At 40.1% G+C, this 26,856-nt stretch overlaps 1 protein-coding gene across 1 annotated transcript; it reads right to left on the reverse strand.

The window, feature by feature from the left end:
- On the reverse strand, positions 1-26,124 carry il1rl1 (interleukin 1 receptor-like 1). Its single transcript, XM_073473846.1, has 12 exons — positions 26,066-26,124; positions 24,499-24,562; positions 22,117-22,354; positions 21,744-21,921; positions 19,704-19,854; positions 10,518-10,583; positions 8,186-8,315; positions 6,514-6,662; positions 6,264-6,401; positions 2,976-3,140; positions 2,507-2,652; positions 1-1,973 (listed from the first exon to the last, which is right to left on the reverse strand). Exons 2-12 carry the CDS (start codon positions 24,557-24,559, stop codon positions 1,725-1,727), a joined length of 1,671 nt encoding a protein of 556 aa, XP_073329947.1. The 5' UTR covers positions 24,560-24,562; positions 26,066-26,124; the 3' UTR covers positions 1-1,724.
- Between the last annotated feature and the right edge of the window lie 732 nt (positions 26,125-26,856).

Below are 26,856 nucleotides of genomic sequence, written 5' to 3' on the forward strand. Positions count from 1 at the left end.
TCAATCAACATGACTTTATTTATGTATATTACCAAAGCATATAATAATGTATAAAGATGATAGTAAGCACAACACACCAGATACCATATCATTTACTTTTCTTTTTAAAAACACGTAGGCCTCCTTCATTCTGATGTTGGTGACAGGAGCTAAATTTGTCAAGTCTTTGAAACAGAACAACAAAAAAGTCTAGTGGAAAAGAAATTAAACTCAAATATAGGCTTTTTACAGTCGCTCACCCCTTTACTAAAAATAATTACATGGCTTTTTTCTCTTTTTTTTTTCCTTTTTATGTTTTATATATTTACGGACCTTTATTTCTGTTTTTTGTACGAAGGAACCTACAACCTCTTCATTAACATTTACTTTTTATGCCTAAATAAACAAACTGTCTTTGTTTTCATGACTGAATAAACTGAATAAACAAACTGACCTTAAAGGACAACACAATTTATACTGTTTTACTTTGTTTATATGTGGCGGACCCTGCCACCAGCTTGTTTATTCGGTTGTGGAGTTTTTGTATTATTTCCTCATTAATATCTAAAATATTAAAATTCTGAGTTTAAATTTCTTCTCCAAAACTACAGAGTGACCCTTTAAAGCCACTGTTTTAAGCCATTTTTTTTTTTTACAGAACAACATACACTAAACACACATGACTGCTGTGTGTTTATAGATTATACTGTACAGTGGGAGTTACACATAAATGGGTAGCCTCCAACAGATGCCGCACCTCTGACAAACACATTTCAGAATAAAAGTTCACAACGAAGCAATAAATACAAGGATGGAGCTGCAAATCGTGCCTGTGAGAAGTCTCTGCCTCACCCTCCTCCCTAGGTGCTGCTGGGATCAGCACCCTGGACAGTGGTCATGATATGTTCAGAATGATGAACCTGAGCTGAACAGGAAGCAGGATGGCACTAAACACTGCAGGCTGACCAGCTGATATTTACAACAGTTGAACAGATAATAAGCTTATAAGAAAAAAGTTTCACCTCATCTCAGCCTTGTTATACTACACTCCCAGGGATACAGATCCCGTTGGGTAAATAAATCATGTATCTCTGTCTATAAATCAAAATAATAATAATAATAATAATTTCAATTGTTAAATTCAGTCCTGTTTTACTTTGTTTATATGTGGCGGACCCTGCCACCTTTCTAGCTTCAACAGTGTTCTGGGACCTTATTTTCCTCTGAGAGTAGCTTATGGGAAAAAATAGTATATAGAGTTAATAGAGTTTTTGTATTATTTCCTCATTAATATTGTAAATAGCAACTTACCACCAAAGTTGCTGAAATAATACAGAGGACATGACTTCATATCTGTTTTACAGATTTCATTTCAGTGTGTGTTTCAAAGGACAGAAGCTGGTGAACATGCAGGTATGAATGATAAGAGGAGGTTGCCTGCCCCAACTATTCAGATCATAGCCCTGCTCACACTGCTACTAGATCTGAACAAGATCTCACATTTCTTTGCTTCCGCTAGATGTTTCATGGAGCACGCACATACTATATTCATTTATCACTTAGTTACACTAAAATGACCCTGAGGCTGGTCATCTGACAGTCAGTCTAAATACCTGACATATACATTTAACTGATGCCTGTGATTATTCCCACATATCTGTATAAAGGGTATGACAGGACTGGGACACATGCTACTGTACATATCTTTCACTCCAGCAAGTGTCTAAGTTGAGTCCATTAGGGTTTCAGATAATCGCAGACTGTGAACATTTTTTAGCAGGTGTGGCCGGCATCAGGAATCGTACTCTCTTCCAGAAGCGTGAGTTCGATGCGGCAGCACCCCGCGAACCCTCTGGCCACCTGATGGGGGCGCTCTTGCGGATCAGGTGCTGCAAGCCAGGGGGAAGGTGTGTGTACCCCTCTGGTCCAGTGTCCCCAAGCTGTATCAGAATCACACTCATCTCCCTCTGGACCAGCGCATGGTGGAGCCCCAACTGCAAAATGATCAATAGCAGTTGTTGTTTAGCCTTCATTTCTAAAAATACAACTTCATCATCTCATGTCAGGTCATGACAGGTATAGATTGTGGTGTGAACAGTGTGGACCAAAGCTGCAACTGAACTGTTTCTGCCAACATTTATGTCTGTTATGTTTATGTCTATAAGTGGGCTACTGTTGGAGAGTGGACGATAGAGATTTAGAAGAGTCAAGGTGTGTATTATTAAAGATAAGCCTGTCTCAGACTGAGCCAGTGCTGGACAACACTGTCTGACAATGTGCCGCTATGAACTGACTACAATAGAGAAAGAGAGAATAATGGGATGTACCACCTGAGCCCTAAGCTATTACTGCTTTAATAATGCATTCATGTTGGCACAGCGGGGAAGGATACATTTCAGAGTATCAGCAAGTCCTGAGTCCTTCTCAGTATTTATTACTTTTATGTAAAAAGTGTTCAAGTAAACTTCAGTTTTATTCAAAACTAAGACAGTTTGCAGCCAACAACAAAAAATCTAATTACTCCTACCTGCCAGTCAAACCCTTCTATCATTGAGATTTGGGGCGAGACTGGATGTTGGTCAGTGATGTCAGACCCAGATCCTGAACCCGGGGTGAGGATGACCATCAGCCTCCTGCTCTGCTTCATGCGGTCCTCCACCAGCTCCAGACGGTCTGTGTGTGGGGTCAGAAAAAATTCTTACAAATATTGCAAAGTACCTTTCGGAGTGGTTCGCCATGTTGGATCTTTACTTTGATTTAGATTTTTTTAATTTGTACATATCGCCTGTATGTCAGAGTCCTGTGAATTAACACTAAAACCACAATCTAAAGACAAAGAAAAGATGAGAAGAGGAAGGGTGTGACAGTGAAGGGTAAAATGCAATAAAGAAACTGCAATGACTTTATTCCTATGACATCATAATGCAAATGCAATCCGTGTGCAAGAAAAATCAAACAAAATCAAACAAAACTCAAATATAGGATTAATGTCCGACCTTCCCCGGGTATGTCATCCCTCCCATGGATGAACAGTTGATATCCACACTTCTCCTCGAGGACAGAGGGCAGATAGTTTGTGATGAACTGACAGAGTGTGTCCTCAGTGGCTTTGTCCATGCTCTGCATTTGATAGACCACGTAGGCATCGTACATACTCGCATCTGGGAAATACAAGAAAATGTGTTTGATTAATGGACGTGGACATTTTATTCCTTCACTTTAAAGTCCATTCTAAGTGTTTGTGCACTGGAGGCTTCAAGTTTCCAAAGTAATCCAAATGTTCAGAAGGCCTGAGATTCTAAACTGATTTGGAAAGATGTTATTTACACCCTTTTTAATGCAAAAATGGCCAGTGTAGTTCTGAGCAAAAAGTGTTTGAAGTAGGTACACAAGCGTGACCGTGCAGTGAGGGTGTAAATATTTTCTTTTCAAATTACTTTGGGATCATCCAGAGACTTGGATTAGACATGATGAGCTGTATGGAGCCATTTTTTATTTGCTTTGCTTTTACTAGCTTGTTTTGTTCAAGCAATAGTTCAAACCTCGAACTATTAAAAAGAGAAGGAAAAGCAGCATATCTTCACATTTGTGAAGCTGGAGCCATGAAATGTTTCGACATGGAAAATGAGACAATGAGACAATTACCCAATTAGCCAATGTATTTTCTGTTAAGTGACTAATTGATTAATTGACTAATTATTTCAGCTGTACTTGTATAAACTGTTTGCTCATTTAGTTTCTAAGAAAACCTCACATAAGATCTTCGTACGTTTTGTGAGCCAAAAGTTTGGTTTTTGAAAAGTAAGTATTAACCAAAGCGGTCAGATAATTGCAGTGAAGTAAAAATAATAATACCTCCCTGTGATATGCAGTGGGGGAGAAGTAGAACATGAAAAGAAAATATTCAAGCAAAGTATCTCAAATTTGTACGCATGTGTTCCATGTTAGTTTGCTCTGACTGTAGTCTAGTAACCACACCCTGCCTCGTACGGTTGATGGATGTGATTGTGTGACTCATGAACCTAAACATTAGTGTGGAAGAAAGAGTTCATGGAAAACCCAGCAGTGCCTCTGGTGAAAGTACTAAAAAGCCTGGGCTGCAGTTTGTTATAGTTTTATCTGAACACAATTAAAACTCACTCATCTGTTGTTTTTGTGGATCAGTGGCCAACACATGCAAAGAGAGAGAGAGATGTTTCTTTGTCTAATGGTCTGACAAACATGAAAAAAATACATCGAAAATGGTCTTCCCTGGTTAAACAAACTGACTCATAATGAGTTCATGGTCGTAGTTATGACGTCTGTCTCATTTTTTTTTTACTTCTACTGGCTCCATAACAAGGATGGGAGAGGAAATCAAAGCAGTCAGAGTGAAGGGGCATTACAATGAGTAACAATTTATGAGAAGTAACTCATGAGCAACATTTCCAAAACATGTGGCAGGAATTAGGTTTCTGGGAATATACGCATTAACATCTTTCAGTTGTAAACAGAGAAGGTACTATGGCTGACTGATGGCCACAGAGGATCACAGAGGAGCCAAAGCGTTGATGACACAAATCTCAACAACACGTTGTCCAGCCTGCCGTGTTCAAAACAGACACGTTACACCCAAAATCTGTACAGGCAAGACAAAAAAACAGCCCCGCGAACAACATGGCTGCATGTCTGTATGTGTGCAGAAAGAGCAGCATGTTCCAGCTTTATTACACATCTCTGGTTTACAGTTCCTTCTGACATAACTCATTTGACTTTTTCACACGTTTTGTAATTTATGAAACATTAAGAGTTCATTTGAAAAACACATGAACTTTCTGTTCCATTTTTAAAATTAATAAACAACACCTATTTGACATTCCCTTGAGATCACATAAAACAAACATGATTTGAAAACTAACATCATTCTCATATCTGTGAGTTAATGCAATGAGTGTACAATCAGCTCAGAGCGACCTGTATTTATTCTTAGGTGGCGACCTCTAGTGGTCGTGGTAATTATGAGAGGAGCAAAGGAGGAAATCAGGTGACGTAATACAACAGTGACAAAGTCAGCACAAGAACAGGGCTGGGACTGGTGGTTCAGACAAACAATAACAGGACCTTCACTCAAAAGACCGCTGTTTGTATCCTGCCCGACACACAACGTCATTGGTGGAGTCTTTTAACTGAAGTAATCCACTTAAACTATGTCATGTAACTTTACGTTACTAACTTAGCTTACTTATTTTAACACAAACCATGATTTTCTTCCTAAACCTAACCAATTAACCAAAGTGCAACCGTTTCTCAACGTTAACCATGTGATGATGAAGGTCCGGTCTGTCTGTCACATGTTGTAGTAGGCCTATTTGTGTCATTGTACTGTCCAATATGTCGTTTGGAAGAGTCATTGGCAATCAACTTATGCAGCTATTTAGGTACAAGAATGTGTTGCTATTATCCAAACAAAGTCGGAGCAGCAGGACTGGAGATATCATCTTATTCATTCCTCTAATTATTCTTCTATATCAATTCCTGTTGCTTGTCAAAACCAGGTTCCTATTACCCACAATGTAACTCCAACAATTTTGTGATTTGGGTGTGTTAGCAGCTAATGCAGCCTCAAGTTTCTAGCCTCAATCTAAGATGAGAAGCAGATTATGGAGGTCTGGAAGCGTTAGTCCACACATTCAGATTGTTATTAGTTTCAAACTTGTAATTTGACTCAAGTGACATCACTTGAGGTCATTCATCAGAGTTTACAGGTCTTGGGGAGTACTGGTGCAAACAGACTTGGATGTGTAAAATATGCAGAGTTCCCCTTGAAGTAGTAGACCAAAGCAGGGGGTAACAGCGAGCCTGGAAAGAAATACCCACACGCACTTCTAAAGCGGTCTAATTAAAGCTGTGGTTTGTAAGACTGTAGATACAAGCAAAGGCAAGCTACAAAGTATCCAACAGAAAAACACTTCAACGCTCACTGCCTGACTTCACCGGCACAGACTGTCCTCACTGGCCAGCAGGGAGATGTGTTAGCGGCTAGTTTGCTACGTTCAACAAGCTCTCTTTGCGTTCAAGTCTTTTTTAGTCTGATAGATAAATAAAACAACTCTGTTAAATGCTACAATCAAATAAACACAAGCAAAACAGCAGTCACAAATGTACCTGAGTCCATAAAGGCTGCCTGACGCAACAGTTACTCCTTACTGCTGTAGCTGTGTGCTGCTTAAGTAAACTAACTAAACCCCCATCCTCTGACTTCTAAATTCTTCCTTTGCAGATTCGAAAGTTCTTGTCTTTCTTACCTTTTGTCTGACTTCTTAGTGGGAAGTACTTTCTGAAGAAGAGAGTCAGGTCGATAGCGAAGCACTTGATCAGCACGGTGGTAAACACCAAGAACAACAACACACACACTCCTCGGATGACAAGTGGAATGATTGACTCTGGAAACAAACACAAAATCAACGTCTGAAATAAAATGTTTCTATGAATCACTGAATAACAGGCATTATATCATTTTAGCCATGGACAATATTGAATGATCGTGTCACTAACCTCTGCGTTTAAGCTTGAATTGTTTGACTATCTTAGGGTCGTAAAAGCCCTGGCCGATGCATTTCAATTCAGTCTGGAAATCTATAGCAGACACTCTCTCAATCGTCAGGACTGCAGTGGAGTAGGTATTGTTAATTTCTTCATTGACTCTAATAAAAGATGTAAAATAAAACAAAATAAAACAAATAAGCACGATTTGGTTCATTACAGAAACAGTGACATTTATTATCGTAGATTAAAGAGACTGAGGAGAATCTGACTGCCAAAAGAAATGCACAAAAAATACATTTAAATTTAATTATTTTAGAGTTGCTGAAAGGTTTATAGCCCTTCCAGTGGTTCTAGACATATGAAGCTCGGTCAGATGGTTGGACAGCCTTCAAAAATATGTCATCACTGCAGGACTCCACTGGCACGATTGGAACAGACAGTTATGCTTCCTTAAAGATATATTTAAATGACCAGCCAGCGTCACAGGTCAGTGGAAAATTGTAGCTTAAGGTAAAATGTCACAACAACTTCTGTGTGGATTGCATCAAATTTTGCACAAACAAATAGTAATAACAAAGTTTAATCCTTTGACTTCTTTGACAGTCTGGCGCCATTATTGTTTTATTATTGTTTGTCCAGGACTGTTGTTACCAGCAGACAACTCATACTGAAGTAAACTGAAGGGATACGTCTTCTCTGCATCACTGTCGATCCATTACTGTCACCTCCATCTATCCTCCATACGACCCTTGAATAAACATTGTTTAAATCAACATTATGTCCGATACTCAATGTAGTCTAATATTCTCCAGTATTATTTTAATCAAACTAGAGATAAAGGATAAAGAGAAATGGGAAAGGCTGTTTGTGGTTTGTGACATTTTAAGAATAACGCATTAAGCAGAATTACTTTTTAAAATGAACAGATTAATGTTAGCAGCTACTGTCTGTATGCTTTAACAAGCAGAAGAGCGCTTAACTGTAATAATGAAAAATAAACAGAATAAATGCAGTACAGTAGACAGAAATGTTGCTGAAGTCGTCCGCTGTGTTGGCTGCGGTGGTTTGCGTGACCAGGGGAACGCTGGTCTGTCAGCTGTTAGCCGGCTGGCTAAACAGCTCCTCAACTAAAAAAAAATCTGGGTGCATATTTGAAAGGTTCACAATTGATTTCTCGCATAAAATAATCTCAGAAGTTGTTACAGATAGTTAGATAAAGTTAGAGATAAAATATATAGGAAAATTGTAACCAAAACTCTAGCGTGGTACTTGAACTGTCAGCCTCGCAGCCTGCCATTGGACAGTTGGCGGCTGAGTATCTGCAGTAAGCTCCCGCCGCATTCTCAGAAATTCTTGCCAATGTAGTCTACATCTGAGTATTTCTTGTGTACACATCCTGTGTCTTGTTTATTCTTTAACTGATCTAGTGTGTGCCATCAGATGACTGTGTGTGTCTACATGGATGTGTTCATGTGCTTGTCCACCTTATGTTCATTTTTAAACACAGACTCAGGCTGTAGATCTGATCAGTGTTAATAATAAAGTGTGTAGTGTAGAGAATATTACAAATGTGTATCAACAGTATACACATGGTAACAGTTATATTTTGACACAGCTTGCACAAATTATATTTGAATATTTGTTTTTTAACTAGTGCAATTGTGCTTGTGATCAGGCTTACACTGAGGTGTTTACATGGTATCCATGTCTCCCTTTGAAAGCAGGTCCATTAACAGGCTCCCAGCGAGCATGACAGTCATTTTTTACGTCAGTTCCACAGAAGACTGTACAGTTCAGCGTGATCCCATAGCCTGGTAGAAAGAACAAGACATATATCATGAAAGACATTAAACTTCGAAGTGTGTGTCCATACTGAGAAGTCTCAAAGCAATTCATCGGGACACATTTGTTTTACTCTGTCCTGCTACGTGTGGAGAGAGTGACATTAGAGCCAGTCGGACTTAGCAGCACTGAATTAAAACACTGACAACTGAGAACTGTTTTATCTGCAGTGAATCCACAATAACTGCAAAAAACAATATCTACAGGTTCTCATGCTTTGAGATCTGAATATATAAAAAACAGAGCTCTGCTAGAGGTGACCCAAACTTTGTGGATTTAAATACTTTGACCAGAGTTTGAGTGATAAGTCACAATCTGACTCAGTGACAGGCATTAACTATGACTAATAACTATGCAGAAATAGTTAATCTTCTCACTCATGGTCTGGTTTGCGTATGTATAGTGGGTCATACAGAGGCATCAGTATTAAATTGAGACTGTTTCATAACCTGTGTAAAACTATGCAATACGTTTAAATAGTCATGTCAGTGCAAACAGTTATCATGTGGTGATTTTGCCTCCTGTGGATATCTTTGCACTGTATTGAAAAGAGCAACAAAAATCTTGCTGTTATCAATTTAGAATCCTCCAGCGTCCTCTACACATTTGGTTGACTTCACTCAGTTGCTTCCTGTTATCTCAACATATTTTTACATCCACACTGATAAACCCATTCAGTGATAAAATGATTCAACCTGATCCTCCCTCTTGAACAAACCATATGTAACCTAGGTTATTATATGTAGTTTATAGAGTTACGTATTTCTTAAATACATCACCTGCAAGCTATTGCTAGGTGCTGCACTGGGGACGCTTCTTCTAATAACAAACCCCCATGGTTACTGCAGACAGTGCACACAGCTAACAGGCTGGCCACACTGGCTGGGTCTGCTCTAACCATCTTAGCTGTGCTTCTCATACTCAGTTTGTCATCTAGAGATCAGAGTTTCGCCTATTTTTAACTGTAACACACGCCCAGTTCTCAGCAAAAATAGAGCTGAAAACAATCTGTAGACAGTGATATGGACATCATATCAGCGTTTCACTACAGTTTTAATGTCTGTGTGTGTAGAATATGTCACAGACATGAAGGGAATACACACAACAGGAGAGGGCCAGTTTCTTTCAAGTTACTGTGCCAGACAAGTTTACAACAGGAGAAACTCCGGCGGACGTTGTCTCCAATTAAAGTGGATTGTGCTGGAAATTTAGAGGCTCGAGATTGAAAGGAAAACCAGAAAACATTGTCCTCCATAAAGTACAATCCTGTTTCACCCAAATCAGTGAATGAAGTTAGTGAGTACACATTAGTGCTTTTGTACATTAATCAGTGAGGCCTAGTCTCCAAAAACACTCCAGCAGTGTCTTCCTGACATGAAATCTGAGCTCTGTGCCACTTGCTCACCACTTCAAGTTGCAGTATAATGGCTGTTTTTTCATATAAAATTGCAAAGACATGGATTTTCAAGAGCTACACAGACAACACTCAGAGTTAATTACTGTAGCTCTTTGACCAAGTTACTATGTGGCCTTAGACTCACTCTGCCAATGTTTAGAGTAAGTAAATAGATTAATGCAATTTAATTTCATCCAGTTAAATAAAGAGAGGTTTAATTTGTATTTGCCAACACGGAGGAAAGACTGGAAGTTATTGCCCAGCTTGATTCCAGAGAACTCATTATTTACAAACTGCTAGTTTGTAAATAATGAATCAAGGGCGTGATATCTTTAGCAGTCAAATTGCTAGTCCCTCGAGTTTGAGTAAAACCGCATGACTTTGCTTCCAGCTACTATGCTGCATACAGATGGAACCAACTTCCAGATGATCTCAAATTGAGCTCAATCCTTCATCCAAATTAAAAACTGCCGCTCTCTCTTGCCTTGGACTGAGTAGTTCCTCCACCACAGTTTTACTTCTTTTAATGCATCTGGAGGAACTTATCACTGCACTGTAACAACACACAACTTGTCTATTTTATTGGTATTCTATTTCATTTTTAAATCTCATTTTATTCTCAGACTCAACACATATACAACAGTTCACAGGGATCTCACTGAGAAGCACTTAGACATTATTTATCGAGGTTTGGGTGGTTTAGTTGAGACGGATGTGTTGTATGACAAAACTGTGCTTTTATCAGTTTCACAATATATATTATATGTTTTCCTACCTTCATCAGCAAAGCGCTCCTTTTCAGCAGGAGAGATGATCTCTGGTGTACGGTGATGACTTGGAGCTGTAGGAAAGCACAAATAAAACACAACAATGAATGCTTCTTTCCATTCTTTTCTATAAGACTCTTGACAATATTCACGTTCTGCTTTTATAACCTTAAGTAATAATTATTTTTTATCCACTACATGAAAAAATGATCAACTCTTGACAATTTCTGTAACTCAGGGTGATCTTAGCACAATGGACACCAATGACCATGAAATCTGAAACTACAGCGCTGTGATGTCACAGTGTTCTGAACAATGATGACATCACCTGCGGATAAGATCTGTGTGTAATAAGATCATTCAAGTCACTCCCCTGGTGTGTACACCAAGAAAGTTTTACAGCTTCCAGGTTTACTTCCTGTTTATGTGGCTCACTGAAGTACAGTAGTGTTTCTCCCGCTGGCTGCGCCCACGAGTCCCCAGCCAGCAAATTGACTTTATATTGTAATAACTGTAGCGGTAGACTACACTACCCATAAGTCTATGCATTGGTGTATGCATTAGGTTTCGGTTTCACTAATTAAAGGAGTTGACCTGAGATTACTTCGGCGTCCAGTCTCTTCATTATACATGGTGTCAGAACGTGGCAAAGAACGCAAATCTCCGCGATATACTTATGACCATAGTCGCATGTGGACACGGCGATAGTGTGATTACCTGCAGAGAACAGCGGTGAACTTTGCATACTCTCGAAGGCGGGGAGAGAGCCAGTGAAGCTGCACGAGCCGGTGAGAGGGAATCAGCACACACGCAAGGAGTAAGAAAAGTCTCCAACAGTACGTAACACAACGAGAAAAGAAAGACGTCATGGCAGTTTCAGTACAAATAACACAGCCCGAACCGTTCAACTTTTCAAGTCCGTCTGACTGGCCGAGATGGGTCCGAAGATTTGAAAGATTCCATTAGGGATGTAACGGTATGAAAATTTCACACCGCGGTAATAGTGATCAAAATTATCACGGTTATCGGTATACCGCGGTATTTTTAAAATGTCTTCAAAATGTTGAAAAAAACACTGATACACTGACAAATTGAAATAATTTCACCAAGATTTATATTTAAATAGATTTATTATATATTAAAATAGTCCAAATCCAAAACCTTAACAAAACACTGCAAAATCAACATTAAATAAGTATAAAAGATGTATCAAAAAGTGTGCAAAATAAACCTTAAATACAGTAAATAAAAGACGTATCAAAACTGTGCAAAATAAACATTAGATATAGTAAAAAAAAAAATGTATCAAAACTGCAACATTAATAATTAGTACAGTAGAAAAACAGATCAAAAAAAGTGCAGGTTTAATTTCACATTAAGTAAACTTGTAATTCAAATGAAAGCAACAGTCATGATAACATATTGCCCCAATAACAACAAAAGTGTTACTTATGTTAAAATAACACAAAATATGTAAACAAGCACACAGCACAGCACAGTGGGTGTGCTTGTTCTCTCCCTCCCATATCTCCTCAGACGGATGCACGCATCTCTGTTTACTTCAGATTAAAGTGTAAAAATGTCAGCATATTAACTTTTTCTGGTTTAAGGAGGGATCTGTTGGGGGAGACAATGTGTCCGCTGGCACTGAACAGTCTCTCTGATGGCACACTGGTCGCTGGGATGCACAAAAGCTTTCTGGCAATCCTGGCAAGATAAGGCAGCTCTGATGCATGGCCCCTCCACCACACCAGTGGATCGTCTTCTGCTGGAATAGATTGCAGAGAGAGGTAGATCTTGATCTCTTCTCTCACTCTATTTTCTGGGGTGGTTGGAGTGTTGTCCTCTTCACCTCTCTTCTGTCTAGTTGAGGAGATCTTTTTCAACAACCCAGCCAAGCCTTTCCCCTCTGATGCCACTGGGGGGGTCGCTGCTGCTTTGTGGTTCCTCTCCAGTGTGTGCAGGTGTCAGCTTTAAAGCTTCCTGGACACAGCTGTCAACAATTGCTGGCTCAGGCTCATCCAAAAAGCTAATTTTGAAGCGGGGATCAATGAAGCAAGCCATTTTCATGACATTCTTTGCCCTCTCTGTGTACCTGCTGTTAAGGTCTTCTCTCATGACCCTTTTCATCTCCTTAGTCAAGGATGAGTTGTCATTATTTTCCACCAGTACCCCACAGGTGATGTGGTCCAGGACAGGCTTGACGGCTGACAGTGTCACTCGTGTCTCTGAGGCAAGTGCATCCGTAAACTTGCTCAGTGGCTCAAAGAGCTGACACACTTGCTCCATGACACTTATGTCAGCATCCTTGGGCATCAGATGCCATACTCCCCTTTCTCCAGCCAGTGTAGCACAGATTGGTTGCTGTTGGCTGAGGAATCGCTCAATCATTTTGTAGGTAGATCCCCACCTGGTGACCACATCATGGATCAGAGCTTTCTGTGGCATGTTAAGGGCAGCTTGCTTTTCTTTCAGAGCCCTCCTTCTCTTCCAGCTCCGTGAAAAGCCTTGGACCAGATGACGGCAGGCCCGAACTGCTGTGTCCACTCTTTGAATTTTCAGAGCCTTTGAGATGGCCAGGTTCAAATTATGGCCAAAGCACCCAAGCCACAGTTCTGGGAAGTCCTCAAAAGCCTTTATAATGTTGGTTGCATTGTCTGTGGTTATGGAGACCAGGTCTGTCTTTTTTATTGCCCATTCCTCCAGCATGTTCGCAAAAAACTCTCTGATGTTTTGAGCTGAGTGATCATCCGGGAAGAACTGGGTTTCCAAGCACTGAGCCTCAAGCTGCCAGTCCGGGGTGAGGTAATGAATGGTGAAGCTGATGTATGGTAGACCAGCTCCACTTTCACTTGTCCACAGGTCAGTTGTTGCAGCAAAAAAATTCCCCTGAGTTAAACTTTTGCATACATCAGCTTTAACCTGATTGTAGAGTTTGGGGATTTCAGTCTTGGAAAAGAAAATCCGTGACGGAACTTTGTAGTGAGGCACAGCAGTTTTCATGAGCCTCAAAAAGCCAGGCCTCTCCACAATTTGGAATGGCATCATATCCTTAGCAATGAAGAAAGAAATGGCTGCATCTAGGTCATTGGCTTTTTGTGATGAGGGCGCGTAAGCAGCCTGTTTTTGAAGCGTGTCCTTTAATGTCTGCGTTACGGAAGAAGAATGTGATGTACTGGCAGTAGCACTGGATTGGCCAGCAGACCCTCTCTGTGAAAAAAATGAATAGAAAATGTCTATTCTACAAATAATCCACGAGTATTATATATTTCTGATATTACTTATATTTATATTGGCTGTCTGTCTCTGTCTGCTTGCTCGTCTGTTGTCAATGGACTCGGTCAATCTGATTGGTCAAATGGCTGCTGAGCCACAGGTAGACGCTGCTCCGGTGAACGGAGCTCAGATGAAAGTCAGTCATCTCAGTCAGTTTGCATTCACTAACTCAGTCCACCCAGTACGTGTTTGTCTCAAATCCTCCTCACTGCAGCTCTGCATCAATATTTGGGGAATTATTAGGTCGACTTTAAAAAGTGAAATCTACAATTAATAAGCGGTTCAGATAACGTGAAAAAACACGGATCAACTTCGTTCAGTTATACCACTATCTGGTCAGTTTACATTAGTGACAGCAAATTAGACAGAGAAAACTCGACATACACACATCATTCACCTGAGCTTAAGGTTAACTTACCTTGCATTCGCTGAACTGTTGAGGGTGATGGTCGCGCAAATGAGTAAATAAATTGGACGTGTTGCCGCCCCTCGCAACCACTTTTTTCTTGGGATAAACGACAGAAAATTATCCGAAAAGCTGCAAATGGACTCTGAATTGACACTTGCAAAGGCAATACTAAAAGTGAGACAGAGTGAGACTGTTAAGAAACAACAGAGAATCCTACACTGTGCAGCGGGAGTTGACTCCAAAACAAATGTGGACGCCATTAAAACAATGACAAGATGAAAAAAGTTCCAATATACAGGGAAACAGAGAAACAAAGACCAAAAGTTTGATGCACCAAGTGAAAAAGAATGCGGCTGATGTGGAAAAGGACGAAAACATGCATGGAAAGATTGCCCTGCCAAAGACATGGAATGTCGAAAGTGTCACAAAAAAGGACATTTTGCGGTGGCCTGTCGCAACGGTCAAGCAGTATACACAGTCACAGAAGTGCTGTCGGACAGTGATTCTCAGGACTATGCATTCTTAGGTGAAATGTCTACACAAACCACCAAGCCATGGATTGAAAAAGTCACTCTGAAAGGAAACGCCGTCAATTTCAAAATAGACACAGGCGCGGATGTGACTTCAATACCAGAGAGCGTATTCAACCCAGAGCGAGATGGTAAGCTAGACAAACCGCTGAAAAGACTAGTTGGTCCAGGACAGAATTTGCTGGACGTTAAAGGCTGCTTCCAGAGCAAAATGTGTGCAAAGGGCCTATCCACAGATCAACATGTGTATGTTGTGGCAGGACTGACACAACCACTTTTGGGCCTGCCAGCTAAAGAGGCCATGGGGCTAGTGCACAGAGTCAAAGAGGTGACACATACAGATACAGACTTTAAGGCACTTTACCCATCAGTGTTTTAAGGGCTAGGCAAGCTAAAAGAACCATACCACATAGAGCTGGAACAAGGGGCGGTACCCTATGCACTGTCAACACCTTGAAGAGTACCTCTACCTCTCAGAGACAAGGTGCGTGAAGAGCTAGAGAGAATGGAAAGTATGGGTGTCATATCAAAAGTGACTGAGCCGACAGCCTGGTGTTCCAGGATGGTAGTTGTGCCAAAACCGATGAAAGACAAACTGAGAATCTGTGTGGATCTCACACCATTGAATGCAGTGGTGAAGAGAGAGCGTCACATTTTGCCTGCTGTTGACCAAACACTGGCAATGATGTCAGATGCCAAAGTTTTCACGAAGTTAGATGCGCGATCAGGATTTTGGCAAATTCCTTTAACTCCAGAATCACGACCCCTAACAACCTTCATCACTCCATCCGGGAGATATTTCTTCAACAGACTCCCGTTTGGAATTGCATCCGCTCCGGAACATTTCCAAGGAAGGATGTCACAGATGTTTGAGAGTTTCGAGGGCGTATTATGCCATGCGGATGATGTGTTAGTGTATGGACGAAACAGACAGGAACATGATCAAAGACTGCACTGCGTACTGCAGAAAATGCAGGAAGGGTACCGCGTATTGCAGAAGATGCAGGAAGGGTGACTTACACTTAATGAGAAGTGTGAGTTCACACAGGAGCACATCACGTTCGTCGGGCACAAGGTGTCTTCAACAGGAATTGAGCCAGATCCAAACAAAGTGCAAGCTATCCTACAGATGCCTGAGCCTACATGTGTGGAGGACGTGAGGCGCCTTATGGGCATGGCAAACTACCTGTCAAAGTTTGTACCTCAGATGGCAACCATCACCATGCCACTAAAAGACCTACTGAGAGAGAAAAATTAGTGGGTCTGGGGAGAACCGCAGCAAACTGCTTTTGAAAAGCTGAAAAGTGGACTGAGCTCACCAAAAGCGCTTACTCAGTACTCAAATATAGCAGAGGCAAAAGTGGCCGTGGATGCATCACCATACGGAATAGGTGCCATTCTCACACAGGAGCAAGCGGATAACTCCTGGCAACATGTCACATATATTTCAAGAGGACTGACAGACAGAAAAGCTCTATGCGCAAATCGAAAAGGAGGCGCTGGCAGTAACGCTAGCGTGTGAAAGACTAACATCTTACCTGCAAGGGCTGCACTTCACTCTTCAGACTGACCATAAGCCCTTGGTCCCTCTGTTGAGCACCAGAGGTTTAGATGACCTCTCTCCCAGAGTTTTAAGATTTCGACTGAGACTCCTCAGGTATGATTATGACATTGTTCACGTGCCAGGCAAAAACCTCATCACTGCCGATACATTGTCCAGAGCTCCACTGAGTGACACTCCATCTGCTGATGACCTACAGCTTGAAAAAGAGGTCCAGGTGTTTGTGGATGCTGTTGTGTCTTCACTCCCTGCTACGGACACAAGGCTGGCAGAAATTAAGCAAGCACAACGAACTGATGAGACGCGCAAAACGGTAGCACGCTACTGTCAAACAGCATGGCCACAGAGACACAGATTGAGTTCAGGGATTGCAGGGATTCCTACTGGCAAGTCAGAGCAGAGCTCTATCTTGCTGGATACCTTCTGATGAAAGGGGAGAGAATAGTCATCCCTCAGACACTCAGAGGGGAAATAATGCACAAACTCTGTGAAGGTCACCAAGGGATCTCCAAATGTCGTGCCAGAGCTCAAGCATCTGTATGGTGGCCAGGTATCTCTGAACAAATTCGAGAGACAGTAGACAGATGTGGAATGTGTCAGAGATACAGAACACAGTACAGAGAGCCCCTCATACAGTCCCAAGTCCCCGACAGGCCCTGGCAAAAGGTCGGAATGGACCTGTTTGAGTGGGCAAACAAGACCTACCTGCTCATCATCGACTACTTCTCGTGATACATAGAGGTGGCTGAGCTCAGGGTCACATCATCTGAGGCTACTGTTCGTGCTGTGAAGGAGGCTTTTGCACATCATGGATATCCAGAGACTGTTGTATCCGACAATGGGCCACAGTTCTCTTCAGAGACATTCAGAACATTTGCAAAAGAGAGCTGCTTCACACACGTCACAAGCAGCCCTCGCCACCCACAAGCTAATGCCGAGGCTGAATGTGCAGTGCAGACAGTCAAGTGTCTGTGGAAAAAAGACACTGACCAAACCAGAGCACTTTTAGCATACAGAGCCACACCGTTAGAACATGGATACTCACCTGCGCAGTTACTAATGGGAAGAAACCTGCACACATCCCTACCTCAGTCTTCAAGTCAGCTCACACCAAAATGGCCTGACTTAGAGGCTTTTCGCAGGAAGGATGAGGAAGGGAGGCATAAGCAAGCAACACACTACAATCTTCGCCACCAGTCCAGAACACTTCAAGAGCTCACCTCAGGACAGAATGTGTGGATCACCACAGAGAAAGCTCCTGGGACTGTTCTAGGGACTGCGAACATGCCAAGGTCATACTTGGTAGAAACTGACAAGGGCATTCTAAGGAGAAACAGAATCCACCTGAGAGCCACTGGGAAGTCCTTTGAAACCACCACCAAGTCAGGCAGAGTTCCCAAGGCTCCTGAGAGACTTGACTTATAAATGGAAAAAATAAATAAAAATGAATGTAAAAGAATGTTGATGTTTCAGTTTACTACTCTTCTTAATTGGTAAAAAAAAAAAGAGTTCCAGAGAAATTTGTTGTGATAAAAAGGTGATCAGAAAAGAGTTGACAATGATTTGATAAAAGAAAAGGTTTGAAAAAAGTTTAATGTTCTGATAAAAGAATACAGACTTGTTCTGGAAAAAAAAGATGTTGCTTAGCTAAAAGGAGGAGCTGTAGTGGTAGACTACACTTCCCATAAGTCTATGCATTGGTGTATGCATTAGGTTTCGGTTTCACTAAGTAAAGGAGTTGACGTGAGATTACTTCGGTGTCCAGTCTCTTCATTATACAATAACCTCACAGATTTTCTCCGCTTGAGGAAAGTTTTACAAATGTAAAGTCTGTAAGAATCAAAACTTCATAATAAAAAGAGTTGTGATTGACCTTACTTGCAGTGCCAGGTGCCTTGTTTACAGGTGGCCTGTGGGGAAAATGCTTTTTGAAATGCAGGTGATTTTTTTTTTTGCTGTAATAGCCACCAAATCCCTAACTGCTTGGAGCTCTGACTATGTGGCAGCTTCATCCCTCTGATATCTAACTAATCCACAGACCTGTGTCTTTATTGTTGGCCTCTGTGTGTAATGAGGAATTACAACATAGTGTAAAATTGATTTTTTTCCACTAAGTGATTAATAAAGTGCTTTCTTCTTCTTATTGAATCCCCATTGTCACTGACCGAAGCAGTGGGTTATAGCAGTGGAGCTCCCCTGAGTGGTGAGCACTGTTGTCAGCTCAGCTATGATTCACTGTACATCACTTTCTAAGCTATGAACCTCATTAACAGCTTGAACCAGCAACAGACTGAACATACCAACAAACTGAAGTCTGAATCAGCACCGAACATCACAGTATACATCCTGGATTCTTTTGTTTTGAACACAATTTTCCAAACCTTACCTTTTACATACCTTTATAAGCTAAGGTGTTTTGAGCTCATTACAATTTATTGTGTTGGTGTTACAAGTTAATAAAATGTTATCATACTGTTTTGAAAATCAACAAAAAGTTCATTTTTTACTTGCTGGTTGTTCCACACATTCACAATCATCACTGCTTTGCTGACAGCGTAATTAACAAGTGTCTAGCTCAGTGTGTGACTTGTACTTCACGTATCACATGCTAAAAACTAGTTGACTAATGGCCCTAAATGAAGACTACTGCAGCCCAACTGTCACTTGTGGCAAAAATAATGAGGACCCAAATACAAGACATTCAGGAGGCACAAAGAGCAAGCTTTAATAACAAGCAGAAATCCTCAAATAATAGCATCCATAAAACAACAAACACAAGAAGTACAAATTCCAGAAGACAAAGTAGACAAACACAAAAGCTAAAACAAAGCACAAATCAGAAAAAACACAAGGCATAAACCGAGAAACAAAAACACAGAAACATACTATGAGGAGACACATGAAGACACGGGAACAGGCTCAGGAAAACACAACAGACCAACTGACAAAGACAGCAGGGAGCACAGACTATATACACGAGGGCTGACTGACAAACAAGACACAGGTGAACACAGATGAAGGGCGGGAATCACACAAAAGGAGGAAATGAAAAGCACACGACACATGAGGGCAGAACTTCAAAATAAAACAGGAAATAAGAGAACCACAAACTGAAACATGACAGCAGCAGCGCTAAAGCCTACAATGCGAGCGTAAAAATGTATATAATAAGCCTACAGGCATACCCAGATCTTTAAATGCCTTGATAACCTTCTTGTCATGAATTATGTTAGTGTCCTGTATTGTAAGTAAGTAAGAATAAGCATTAGCTAGTAGCATGAACCAACCACCAGGAAACACATGATTTTGGTTTATACACCATCAGTTAACAGTTAAATGATGGTGTTCTGCTGTTATCCTTGTTATCCCCTCTTCCAAACCTAAAGGCTTGGAAAAAAACCTGAAGACATTCCCTCACTTTCAAGTTTTAGCATCCTGGAGCCTGACGACTTGTACATCTGTCGATTGTGTTCCCAGGTACAAATACAAGTGTAGATGCCTTCGTCTTCTTTGACAGTATTTTCAATCCAGAAGGGATCATCATTCTGACCTTGAAGAAGCTTGAAGTCCTGCGGAGACAAGACAAGAGGAGACATAAGGAGGGGCAAGACAATTTGAAGAGGAAAATAGAAAAAAAAAAATAAGGTCATGTACAAGGATCTTATTTAATCATCCAATAAAAAATTGCCATTTTGGAAAATAGGTCTTTGGACTTTGGCAATAGTTTTCTTAGCTTTCGTGTTCAGTCATGGAGCAGTCAAAGGCATAATGAATTAAAACTAATATAAAACAATGTTAAGTGAAACTTTATCTCATGTGTGCCTCATTTCCTGTAAACAAGGATATATAACTGATTAGCAACAGTCACTTCTGAAGTTTCAATGATGAGCTGCTTAATCTGGAGCTGCCACTGATATGGAAACTAGAAAAAGGGTTTAATTGGAAATTACCCAGACCAACTAAATATTCTCTTATTATTGGAAGGCTTGTTCACAGAGTTGGTTGCGTGGCAGTTTACCTGATCTATGACCACAGTGTAACACTGTCTTTGCAATGCATCAACATCTTTTGTTGTTGATAGCCACAAATGTAGCTGTAAGCAAATGAGTGAGTAAACCATAGTTTATTTCCAGCTGATTTAATAGTTCTACTACTTTTCAGAGAAGGTTTATGTAAATCATTGTGATTTTGTACCATAAATGATGTGCACATATGTAGGGTTTTTACACATTACATTTGCAGACTCCACATGTACTTTCCAGACACCTACATAGGAAATATCAGTGTCATATCAGTTCCTGTCTTGAAGATTAACAAAACTGAGTGACACCTACAGAGGGCACATTCTACCAAATTAAATATCTCCTATTATGTGCTGTGGGCTGGAAAATTAGCAGTGAGTGCTACCAATAGCCATGTTTACATTTGTTGTTAGGTGTTTTCTTAAATGTGAGTGAGACACGTGGTACAACGATGCACTGTGCTCACAGTACACAGCCCCTGAGACTGTCGTTCAGCAGCTAACAGCACAAAGCACACAGCCCATGAGCCAAAGAGCCACTGCAGAAGCAACGGCCTTGTTTAGCAGCTAACATTAGCACAAAGAACACAACCACAGCAGAGCAGTTACAGCTGGGCAGGGTAGCCTGACTGAGGTACATTCATGGGGCTATTTTGCTTGTGTTTATGTGATTGTGGCATTTAAAGGACCTATTTGTAAAGTGAGAAATCAAGAAAAGATGATGTTTGAGTCTCATTCCCAACTCATCAAAAAAAACGCTTTGGGATTGTAGGACGGGTCAGCCGCCACCCCAAAGCATCATTTTTTTGACTTGTTGGGAATGAGACTCAAAAATCAACTTTCCTGCGAATAGGTCCTTAATAGAGTTGATTATTTATGTATGTTTTAGACTTAAAAAGCTACAAGAGCTTGAGGAACGAAGCAACCAAGTCATTCACAAATCTCCCAGCTGTCTGTGTGGTCTTTCAGTGAACATCCATGTGTTTTAGAGGAGCAGCTCTGGTGGATTGGGATTTTTTTGGTTGGATTCTCGTTGTCTTCTACAAACTTACCAAACCTAGCTTTAATGGAGGCATAAACATATCATCATCAAGTTAAAAACCGTTATGGTCACATCTCCATCATTCAGTACTTCTGTACTTCTGATCTGCCTGCCTGTTCCTCTTAGGACCTCCTACCTGGACTTCCTGTCTGTTTGTTCTGAGCACTGACCATTTTTAATTCGACCTGCTCAGTTTACATGTTCTGCATTTGAATCAGAACTGCTGGGTCTCTACTATAATACAATTTTAACAAAAGATTATCAGTTTACCAAAAAATGAATTTGATTAAAATTCAAATAATCCCATTTATTGTTTAAGGTTTGGAACCCAAAAAACATCATTGCTCTTCACTGCTATTCACATCACACGTTAGTGTAATCACAGGTGGCCTTACCTTCTCCCAGCTTAAATTTCCTTTGAACGTGTCACATGTATTTTTGACATTATCTGGACAGTGGATTCGTTGGCTCCCGTGAGAGTTTACTTCGTCCAGGTAGAGTGTTTGGTCGATTTCATCCACGACCTCAATTTCTACATAATGGTTGGAGCAACTTCCCGATGAGTAATTACGTCTAGAAAAGAAACAAAATGTCTATGTGATTCAGATCAGGGGCCATATTAATAGATCATCTGAAGGGAAAGACTGTTTGCAGAAGAAGAAAAGAGCAGAGATGAGTTTGGTCTTATATTTAATGATAGAAAAAGGGTAAATTATTTTCTAACTTAGGATGCCAAAACGTTTCATAGAGATTAGTAAGTATTCTTACCGGGCATGGTAAAAGCCAGAGTCCTCAGCACTAAGATTTAAGATAAAAAGTGCACCACCATGGTAATGTACGTTCTTGCTCTCGTCATTGGAGATCTGGGAGTCATTTTTGTACCATGTGAACTCTTCATCAGGATAATAATTTTCAGTCAGATCGTAAGGCTTGATATAAAAGGCTTCACCTTCAATGAGTAAAAATGGTTCTGTGTCAGATTCCACACATGGGAGCTCGTCTGGTTCTGAAAATGAAGAAGGTGATAGTTATTATGGTGATGATGATAAAAGTAAAAAGCACAATAATGTTATTTCCTGCATTTCGTAAATGCGTAGGTAGACAGATGCTGCATTTTACAGTTTTGAACCGCTGCATCACTGATGGAAAACAAAGGAGTCAAAGAGTTTTTAAAAAGTTTTAAGGGATCTGTAAGAAAGAATTTTAGTACAAACATTTTAAAATGAACCAAAATAATCAACACTTGTGTTGCAGAGATACCTACTGAAGTAAGCATGCTAACCAGCTAGCCCCGTCCTATCCCATAATGACACTTTGGACCACAAAGGGGATAGTGAGTCACTGTATCATCCAGTCTGCCCTCAGTCCAACATGAAAGGACAAAGAAGTAACACTGCCCCGAGGGCGTATTCTAACCTCTTGTCAATCATGTTGAAGTTACTGTCCCCGCCATTAATGACAGGTAGTCAATGAATTGAACAGGAAACCTTCTCCCAGCAAGAAGCCACGTTCAAAGAAAAGAAGTGCCAGCAACAGAATCAAAACAAGAGTTAACATTGGCATTGCTTTACTACTCGAGTAAGCTCTTGGTGAGTAAAGGGATGAAGATTGATGCAGAACTTGGAACGCATTTTCTAGATGTGTTAGTAACCAGGAACTAATGCTATTGTTGGCTATTTAGTTATGTTTAAATGCAGAAGTCTAGGTTTCTTTTCAATTATTTTTAACTAGAAGTAATGCAGTTACAGTTTGTTTCACCTAGTTAAGACAATAGAATTGTTTTTAATTGCATTTAAAAAGACAATAAAACAAAGGTAAAGTTGGCAAGTAGTTTACAAAAAGTTTAAAAAGTTTTTAGGATAAGGGTTAGGGTTAGGGTTAGGGTAACCCTTATAACCCTAATAAAGGTAACCCCCTATAATTAACCCTTATAATTAGCACAATTAGCAAGTGTTTTTTTTTATGCAAATATTATTTAAATTATATGTTACAATGATATAGGCTCTTGAAGGGGACAACTCTGGTTTACCCTGAAAGTTTTGATCCCCCTGGCCCCGTGATTTCCACATATGGTCCCAGTTGTGTTTGGGATGGAGGGGCAGGGCAAGGTGTTAGGGTTACATGATGCTCCAAACAGAAGTTTTTCAGAGGCACACTTCAAACCGAGAGAGGGAGAACTTTCTATAATTTCAATGTCCTACAGTCCTTTTATTTATAACATGTAATCCCTAGCTTACTGATGTCTGGGTAGCTAACTAGCTAACGTTACATTATTATTGCTTAATTGTTTATGTCAGTCACACATTTTTGTTGATTGCAATGTTGCATCCCCCCCTCTGCTGGCATATGACGCCTGATATTCATCTCCAGCAGTGAAGTCGCTGCACTTGGTACTGCTCCTCTAATATCAGTGCAGACTGGCAGAGTAGGAGCACAGTCCTGTAATGTTAGCCCAGCAGCTATTTAATGAGGCGATTAAGCTCGTCTTAGTTTGTTAAGAGAGAGAAACTTGAATTCAGACAGTCTGCAGTTATATTGTTCTGTTTGGTAAGAAAAAATATTAACATTTTGTGAGTTTGTTGTGATGAACACACTATTTTACATCTCCCAGCTGAAACAACGGGGGCTATCAGACTATCACCTCTTGAGGTATGAAGTGATATCAGGAGACAGGACGGGCCGGGGCTAGCTGTTTAGCATGCTAACTTCAGTAAACATCTCTGCAACACAGAACAGAGACTTCTTTGACAGAACACAAACCCTGACTGGTTTCTTCTCACTCTGTTGATAATGTCAGTTAAGTTTCTGAATGTTTTAAACTAAAATGCTGGCCATATCTGACAAACTGCTCCTTTAAAACACTAACACAGACTGGATAAAATTCTTGACTGTCATCTTCTGGTCTTGTCTCTTCTATATTGTCATATACTCACTAACCATAACCCTTCATTAATATGTTTCATGGTCATAGTTATCTCTTTTAAAGAGCCTTCCATCATACCGTATGTGCAGCTTCAGCTCTGTGAGTGGATATAATGCATGTGTGGGTCGATGGGGATCGACTTCTCACATGATTATTGCCACATGAATAGACCCATTACAGCACTATTCTTATCCATCCATGCCATTTCATTGTAATGTATATCCTACCCGAACATCCAGACGGAGTTATCAACGTGAAGATGAGGAAGAGAAGTCGGGGAGTGTCCATTTGCTGAAAGAGTTATATTCACAAATAGAGAGTACACTTGAGAGAGAGTACATTCAGTGTTACACCACTTTGTTTTTCTTCTTGACAGATAATTAATGTGGTATGCAGTGTTAACTGTCTTATTCATGCACTGTCAGTCCTCTAGGAACCATCAACCACAACGTTGCTTCCTGAAACTGCCTCTGCACGCCCTCACCATCACAAACACAGTACGATCATGATTTTTTTTTAAAATTTCTCATGAAAAGCCACAAGGCGGATGTAAGATGATTCAATCATTACATATTACGTAAGAAAGGACATCATGCTGCAGTCTTTTAGGACAGGATGTGAGATCGATCTTTTAGATGGCTTTCTTTTTGAAGTCTTTTGCTTACTTATGCTTCTTAAGTATTTTGCCATGGTTCATATATAAAAATGGAAACTGGCAGGAGATTAGGAGATGGATTTAGAGATGACATGCACTTGAATCTAGGATGTCTTAGTTACATGGAATATGTCAACATGTTCGTGGGGTGATAATATCATAACATCTTATGGTGAATATTGACAGGTATCATGAAGACAGAGAGGCGTTAGCAATTTGTTTGAGCCAATCTACAGTACGTATATTTAGTCATTTGCTTTGCTGTGAGTGAATCAAATGGGTTAAAACTATTCTGACAGGTATAACCTCAAAAAATACACTAAGATGACCTCAAGTCAGGTCTTTTCAAAGGTTGTAGCTTTACGTTGAAATGTATTATGTGCTACGTCCAAACTTCTAGTAGATCAGTACAGCTTCATCAAAACGTCAACGAAGACCAAGACCAAGTCACTCCAAAAGCTCCCCTCTGTCAGTCTGTGTGTCCAGTTGGACAACGACGGCAGTATTTAGTTCTTGTGTTTCACAATAAGTACAACAATATTTTTGGTTCAGTCTTATTTCATCTTGTTTCACACTTGACGACTATCAAATTGTACTTTATAAAAGAGTAGGTAGGTGCAGATAACGTGGTTAACAGTGTATCAAATTTAATATATACTCTAGTCAATTCGCAGTGACAAACATGCAACAGCGTTTGCACAAGCATGCGGTGGATACAGTAAGTTCCTCCTCTGATATGACTGGAAAACCCCTGGTTAAATTAAACATTCAAACATGCACGGAATGAACACCCCTAACCCTTGAACATAACTTTGAAGAATCCTTAATATAAAGGGTCATCATCTAAAGTTATAAATTGAATAATAAAGGTATGTGTGATATTTTTTGGGTTTAGAAGTCTTACATTATTTGACAGTCATAATCTAAAATCATAAACATACTAAAAACAATTGTTTTATATCTTTTTGGCCAGCCTTCATGTACATCAGTAAGTTATCTTTTGCCGTCAGTGTTTTGTCACTCAGGCACTTAGTTACCTGGCAGTATACTCATCAAAATGTAAAAAAAAAAAAAAAAAGTGGTAGTATTAAAAGTTTTTCAGTCTAATACGAGCACTAATTCAAAAAACGCTCGCTTACCTCATAAAAGTGTGCACTGCCAGCTGGAGTGGATTCAGTCAGACTGTCTGTTGTCTCCTCTGCACAGGTTTATATCTCTGCGATCGCTGAGTTCAGAGTGGGTGAGTGGCATCAGTTAAACATGAAGACAAGAGAGAGGAAATCAGACACACACACACACACACACACACACACACACACCCTAACCCTAACCCAGACAATCATATAATCATACATCAATCATGAAGACACCCACACGCTCTCCGTTCCTCCTCCCATTTTCTTGACTTTCCTTTCCAAATTTTTTTTTCTTTTTTTTTTTTTTACTGAAACCTGCCAGAAAAAGAAAAGAGACAAATAATACAGCAGTCAAATGCTCAAAGCAATATATGAAATGGTGTGGATTATTTTGGTAACACTTAATAATAACCATCATTAATTAATAGTAGATGCATAGTTAATTAAAGTGTACTTAAGTTATTTCACTGTTAAAAACAATGGAATACTTAATAAACCATTTGTTAAGCAATTGTTAAGGTTTATAAACATCAGTTGTAACTTTTCAACGTCTGTCCAAATAATGTTTATAAATGGTTTATAAAGCATTTCATTGTTAACAGCAAAATATTTTTATTTGATAAAGTTTAATTAACTATAAATCTACCAATTATTAATGACAGTTAGTCACAGTGACAGTTAGTTATTTTGAACCAAAATGTGTGCTCTTCTCTCATTATTAGCACACGACTGTGTAGGATAGGCTACATGAACAATTAGACTTTGGGTAGTTCATGATGATGGAATATATCAGA

This window comes from Pagrus major, chromosome 9 (assembly GCF_040436345.1).
Source record: "Pagrus major chromosome 9, Pma_NU_1.0".
Classification (NCBI taxonomy): Eukaryota; Metazoa; Chordata; class Actinopteri; order Spariformes; family Sparidae; genus Pagrus; species Pagrus major.

Excerpts from the sequence above, each read along its gene's own strand:
- il1rl1 (XM_073473846.1), bottom strand. The coding sequence starts at position 24,559 with ATGGACACTCCCCGACTTCTCTTCCTCATCTTCACGTTGATAACTCCG. Across the intron at positions 19,855-21,743 it reads GAAATTTAAGCTGGGAGAAG|GACTTCAAGCTTCTTCAAGG; the intron begins GTAAGGCCACCT and ends TTGTCTCCGCAG. Across the intron at positions 8,316-10,517 it reads GGAGCGCTTTGCTGATGAAG|GCTATGGGATCACGCTGAAC; the intron begins GTAGGAAAACAT and ends TCTTTCTACCAG.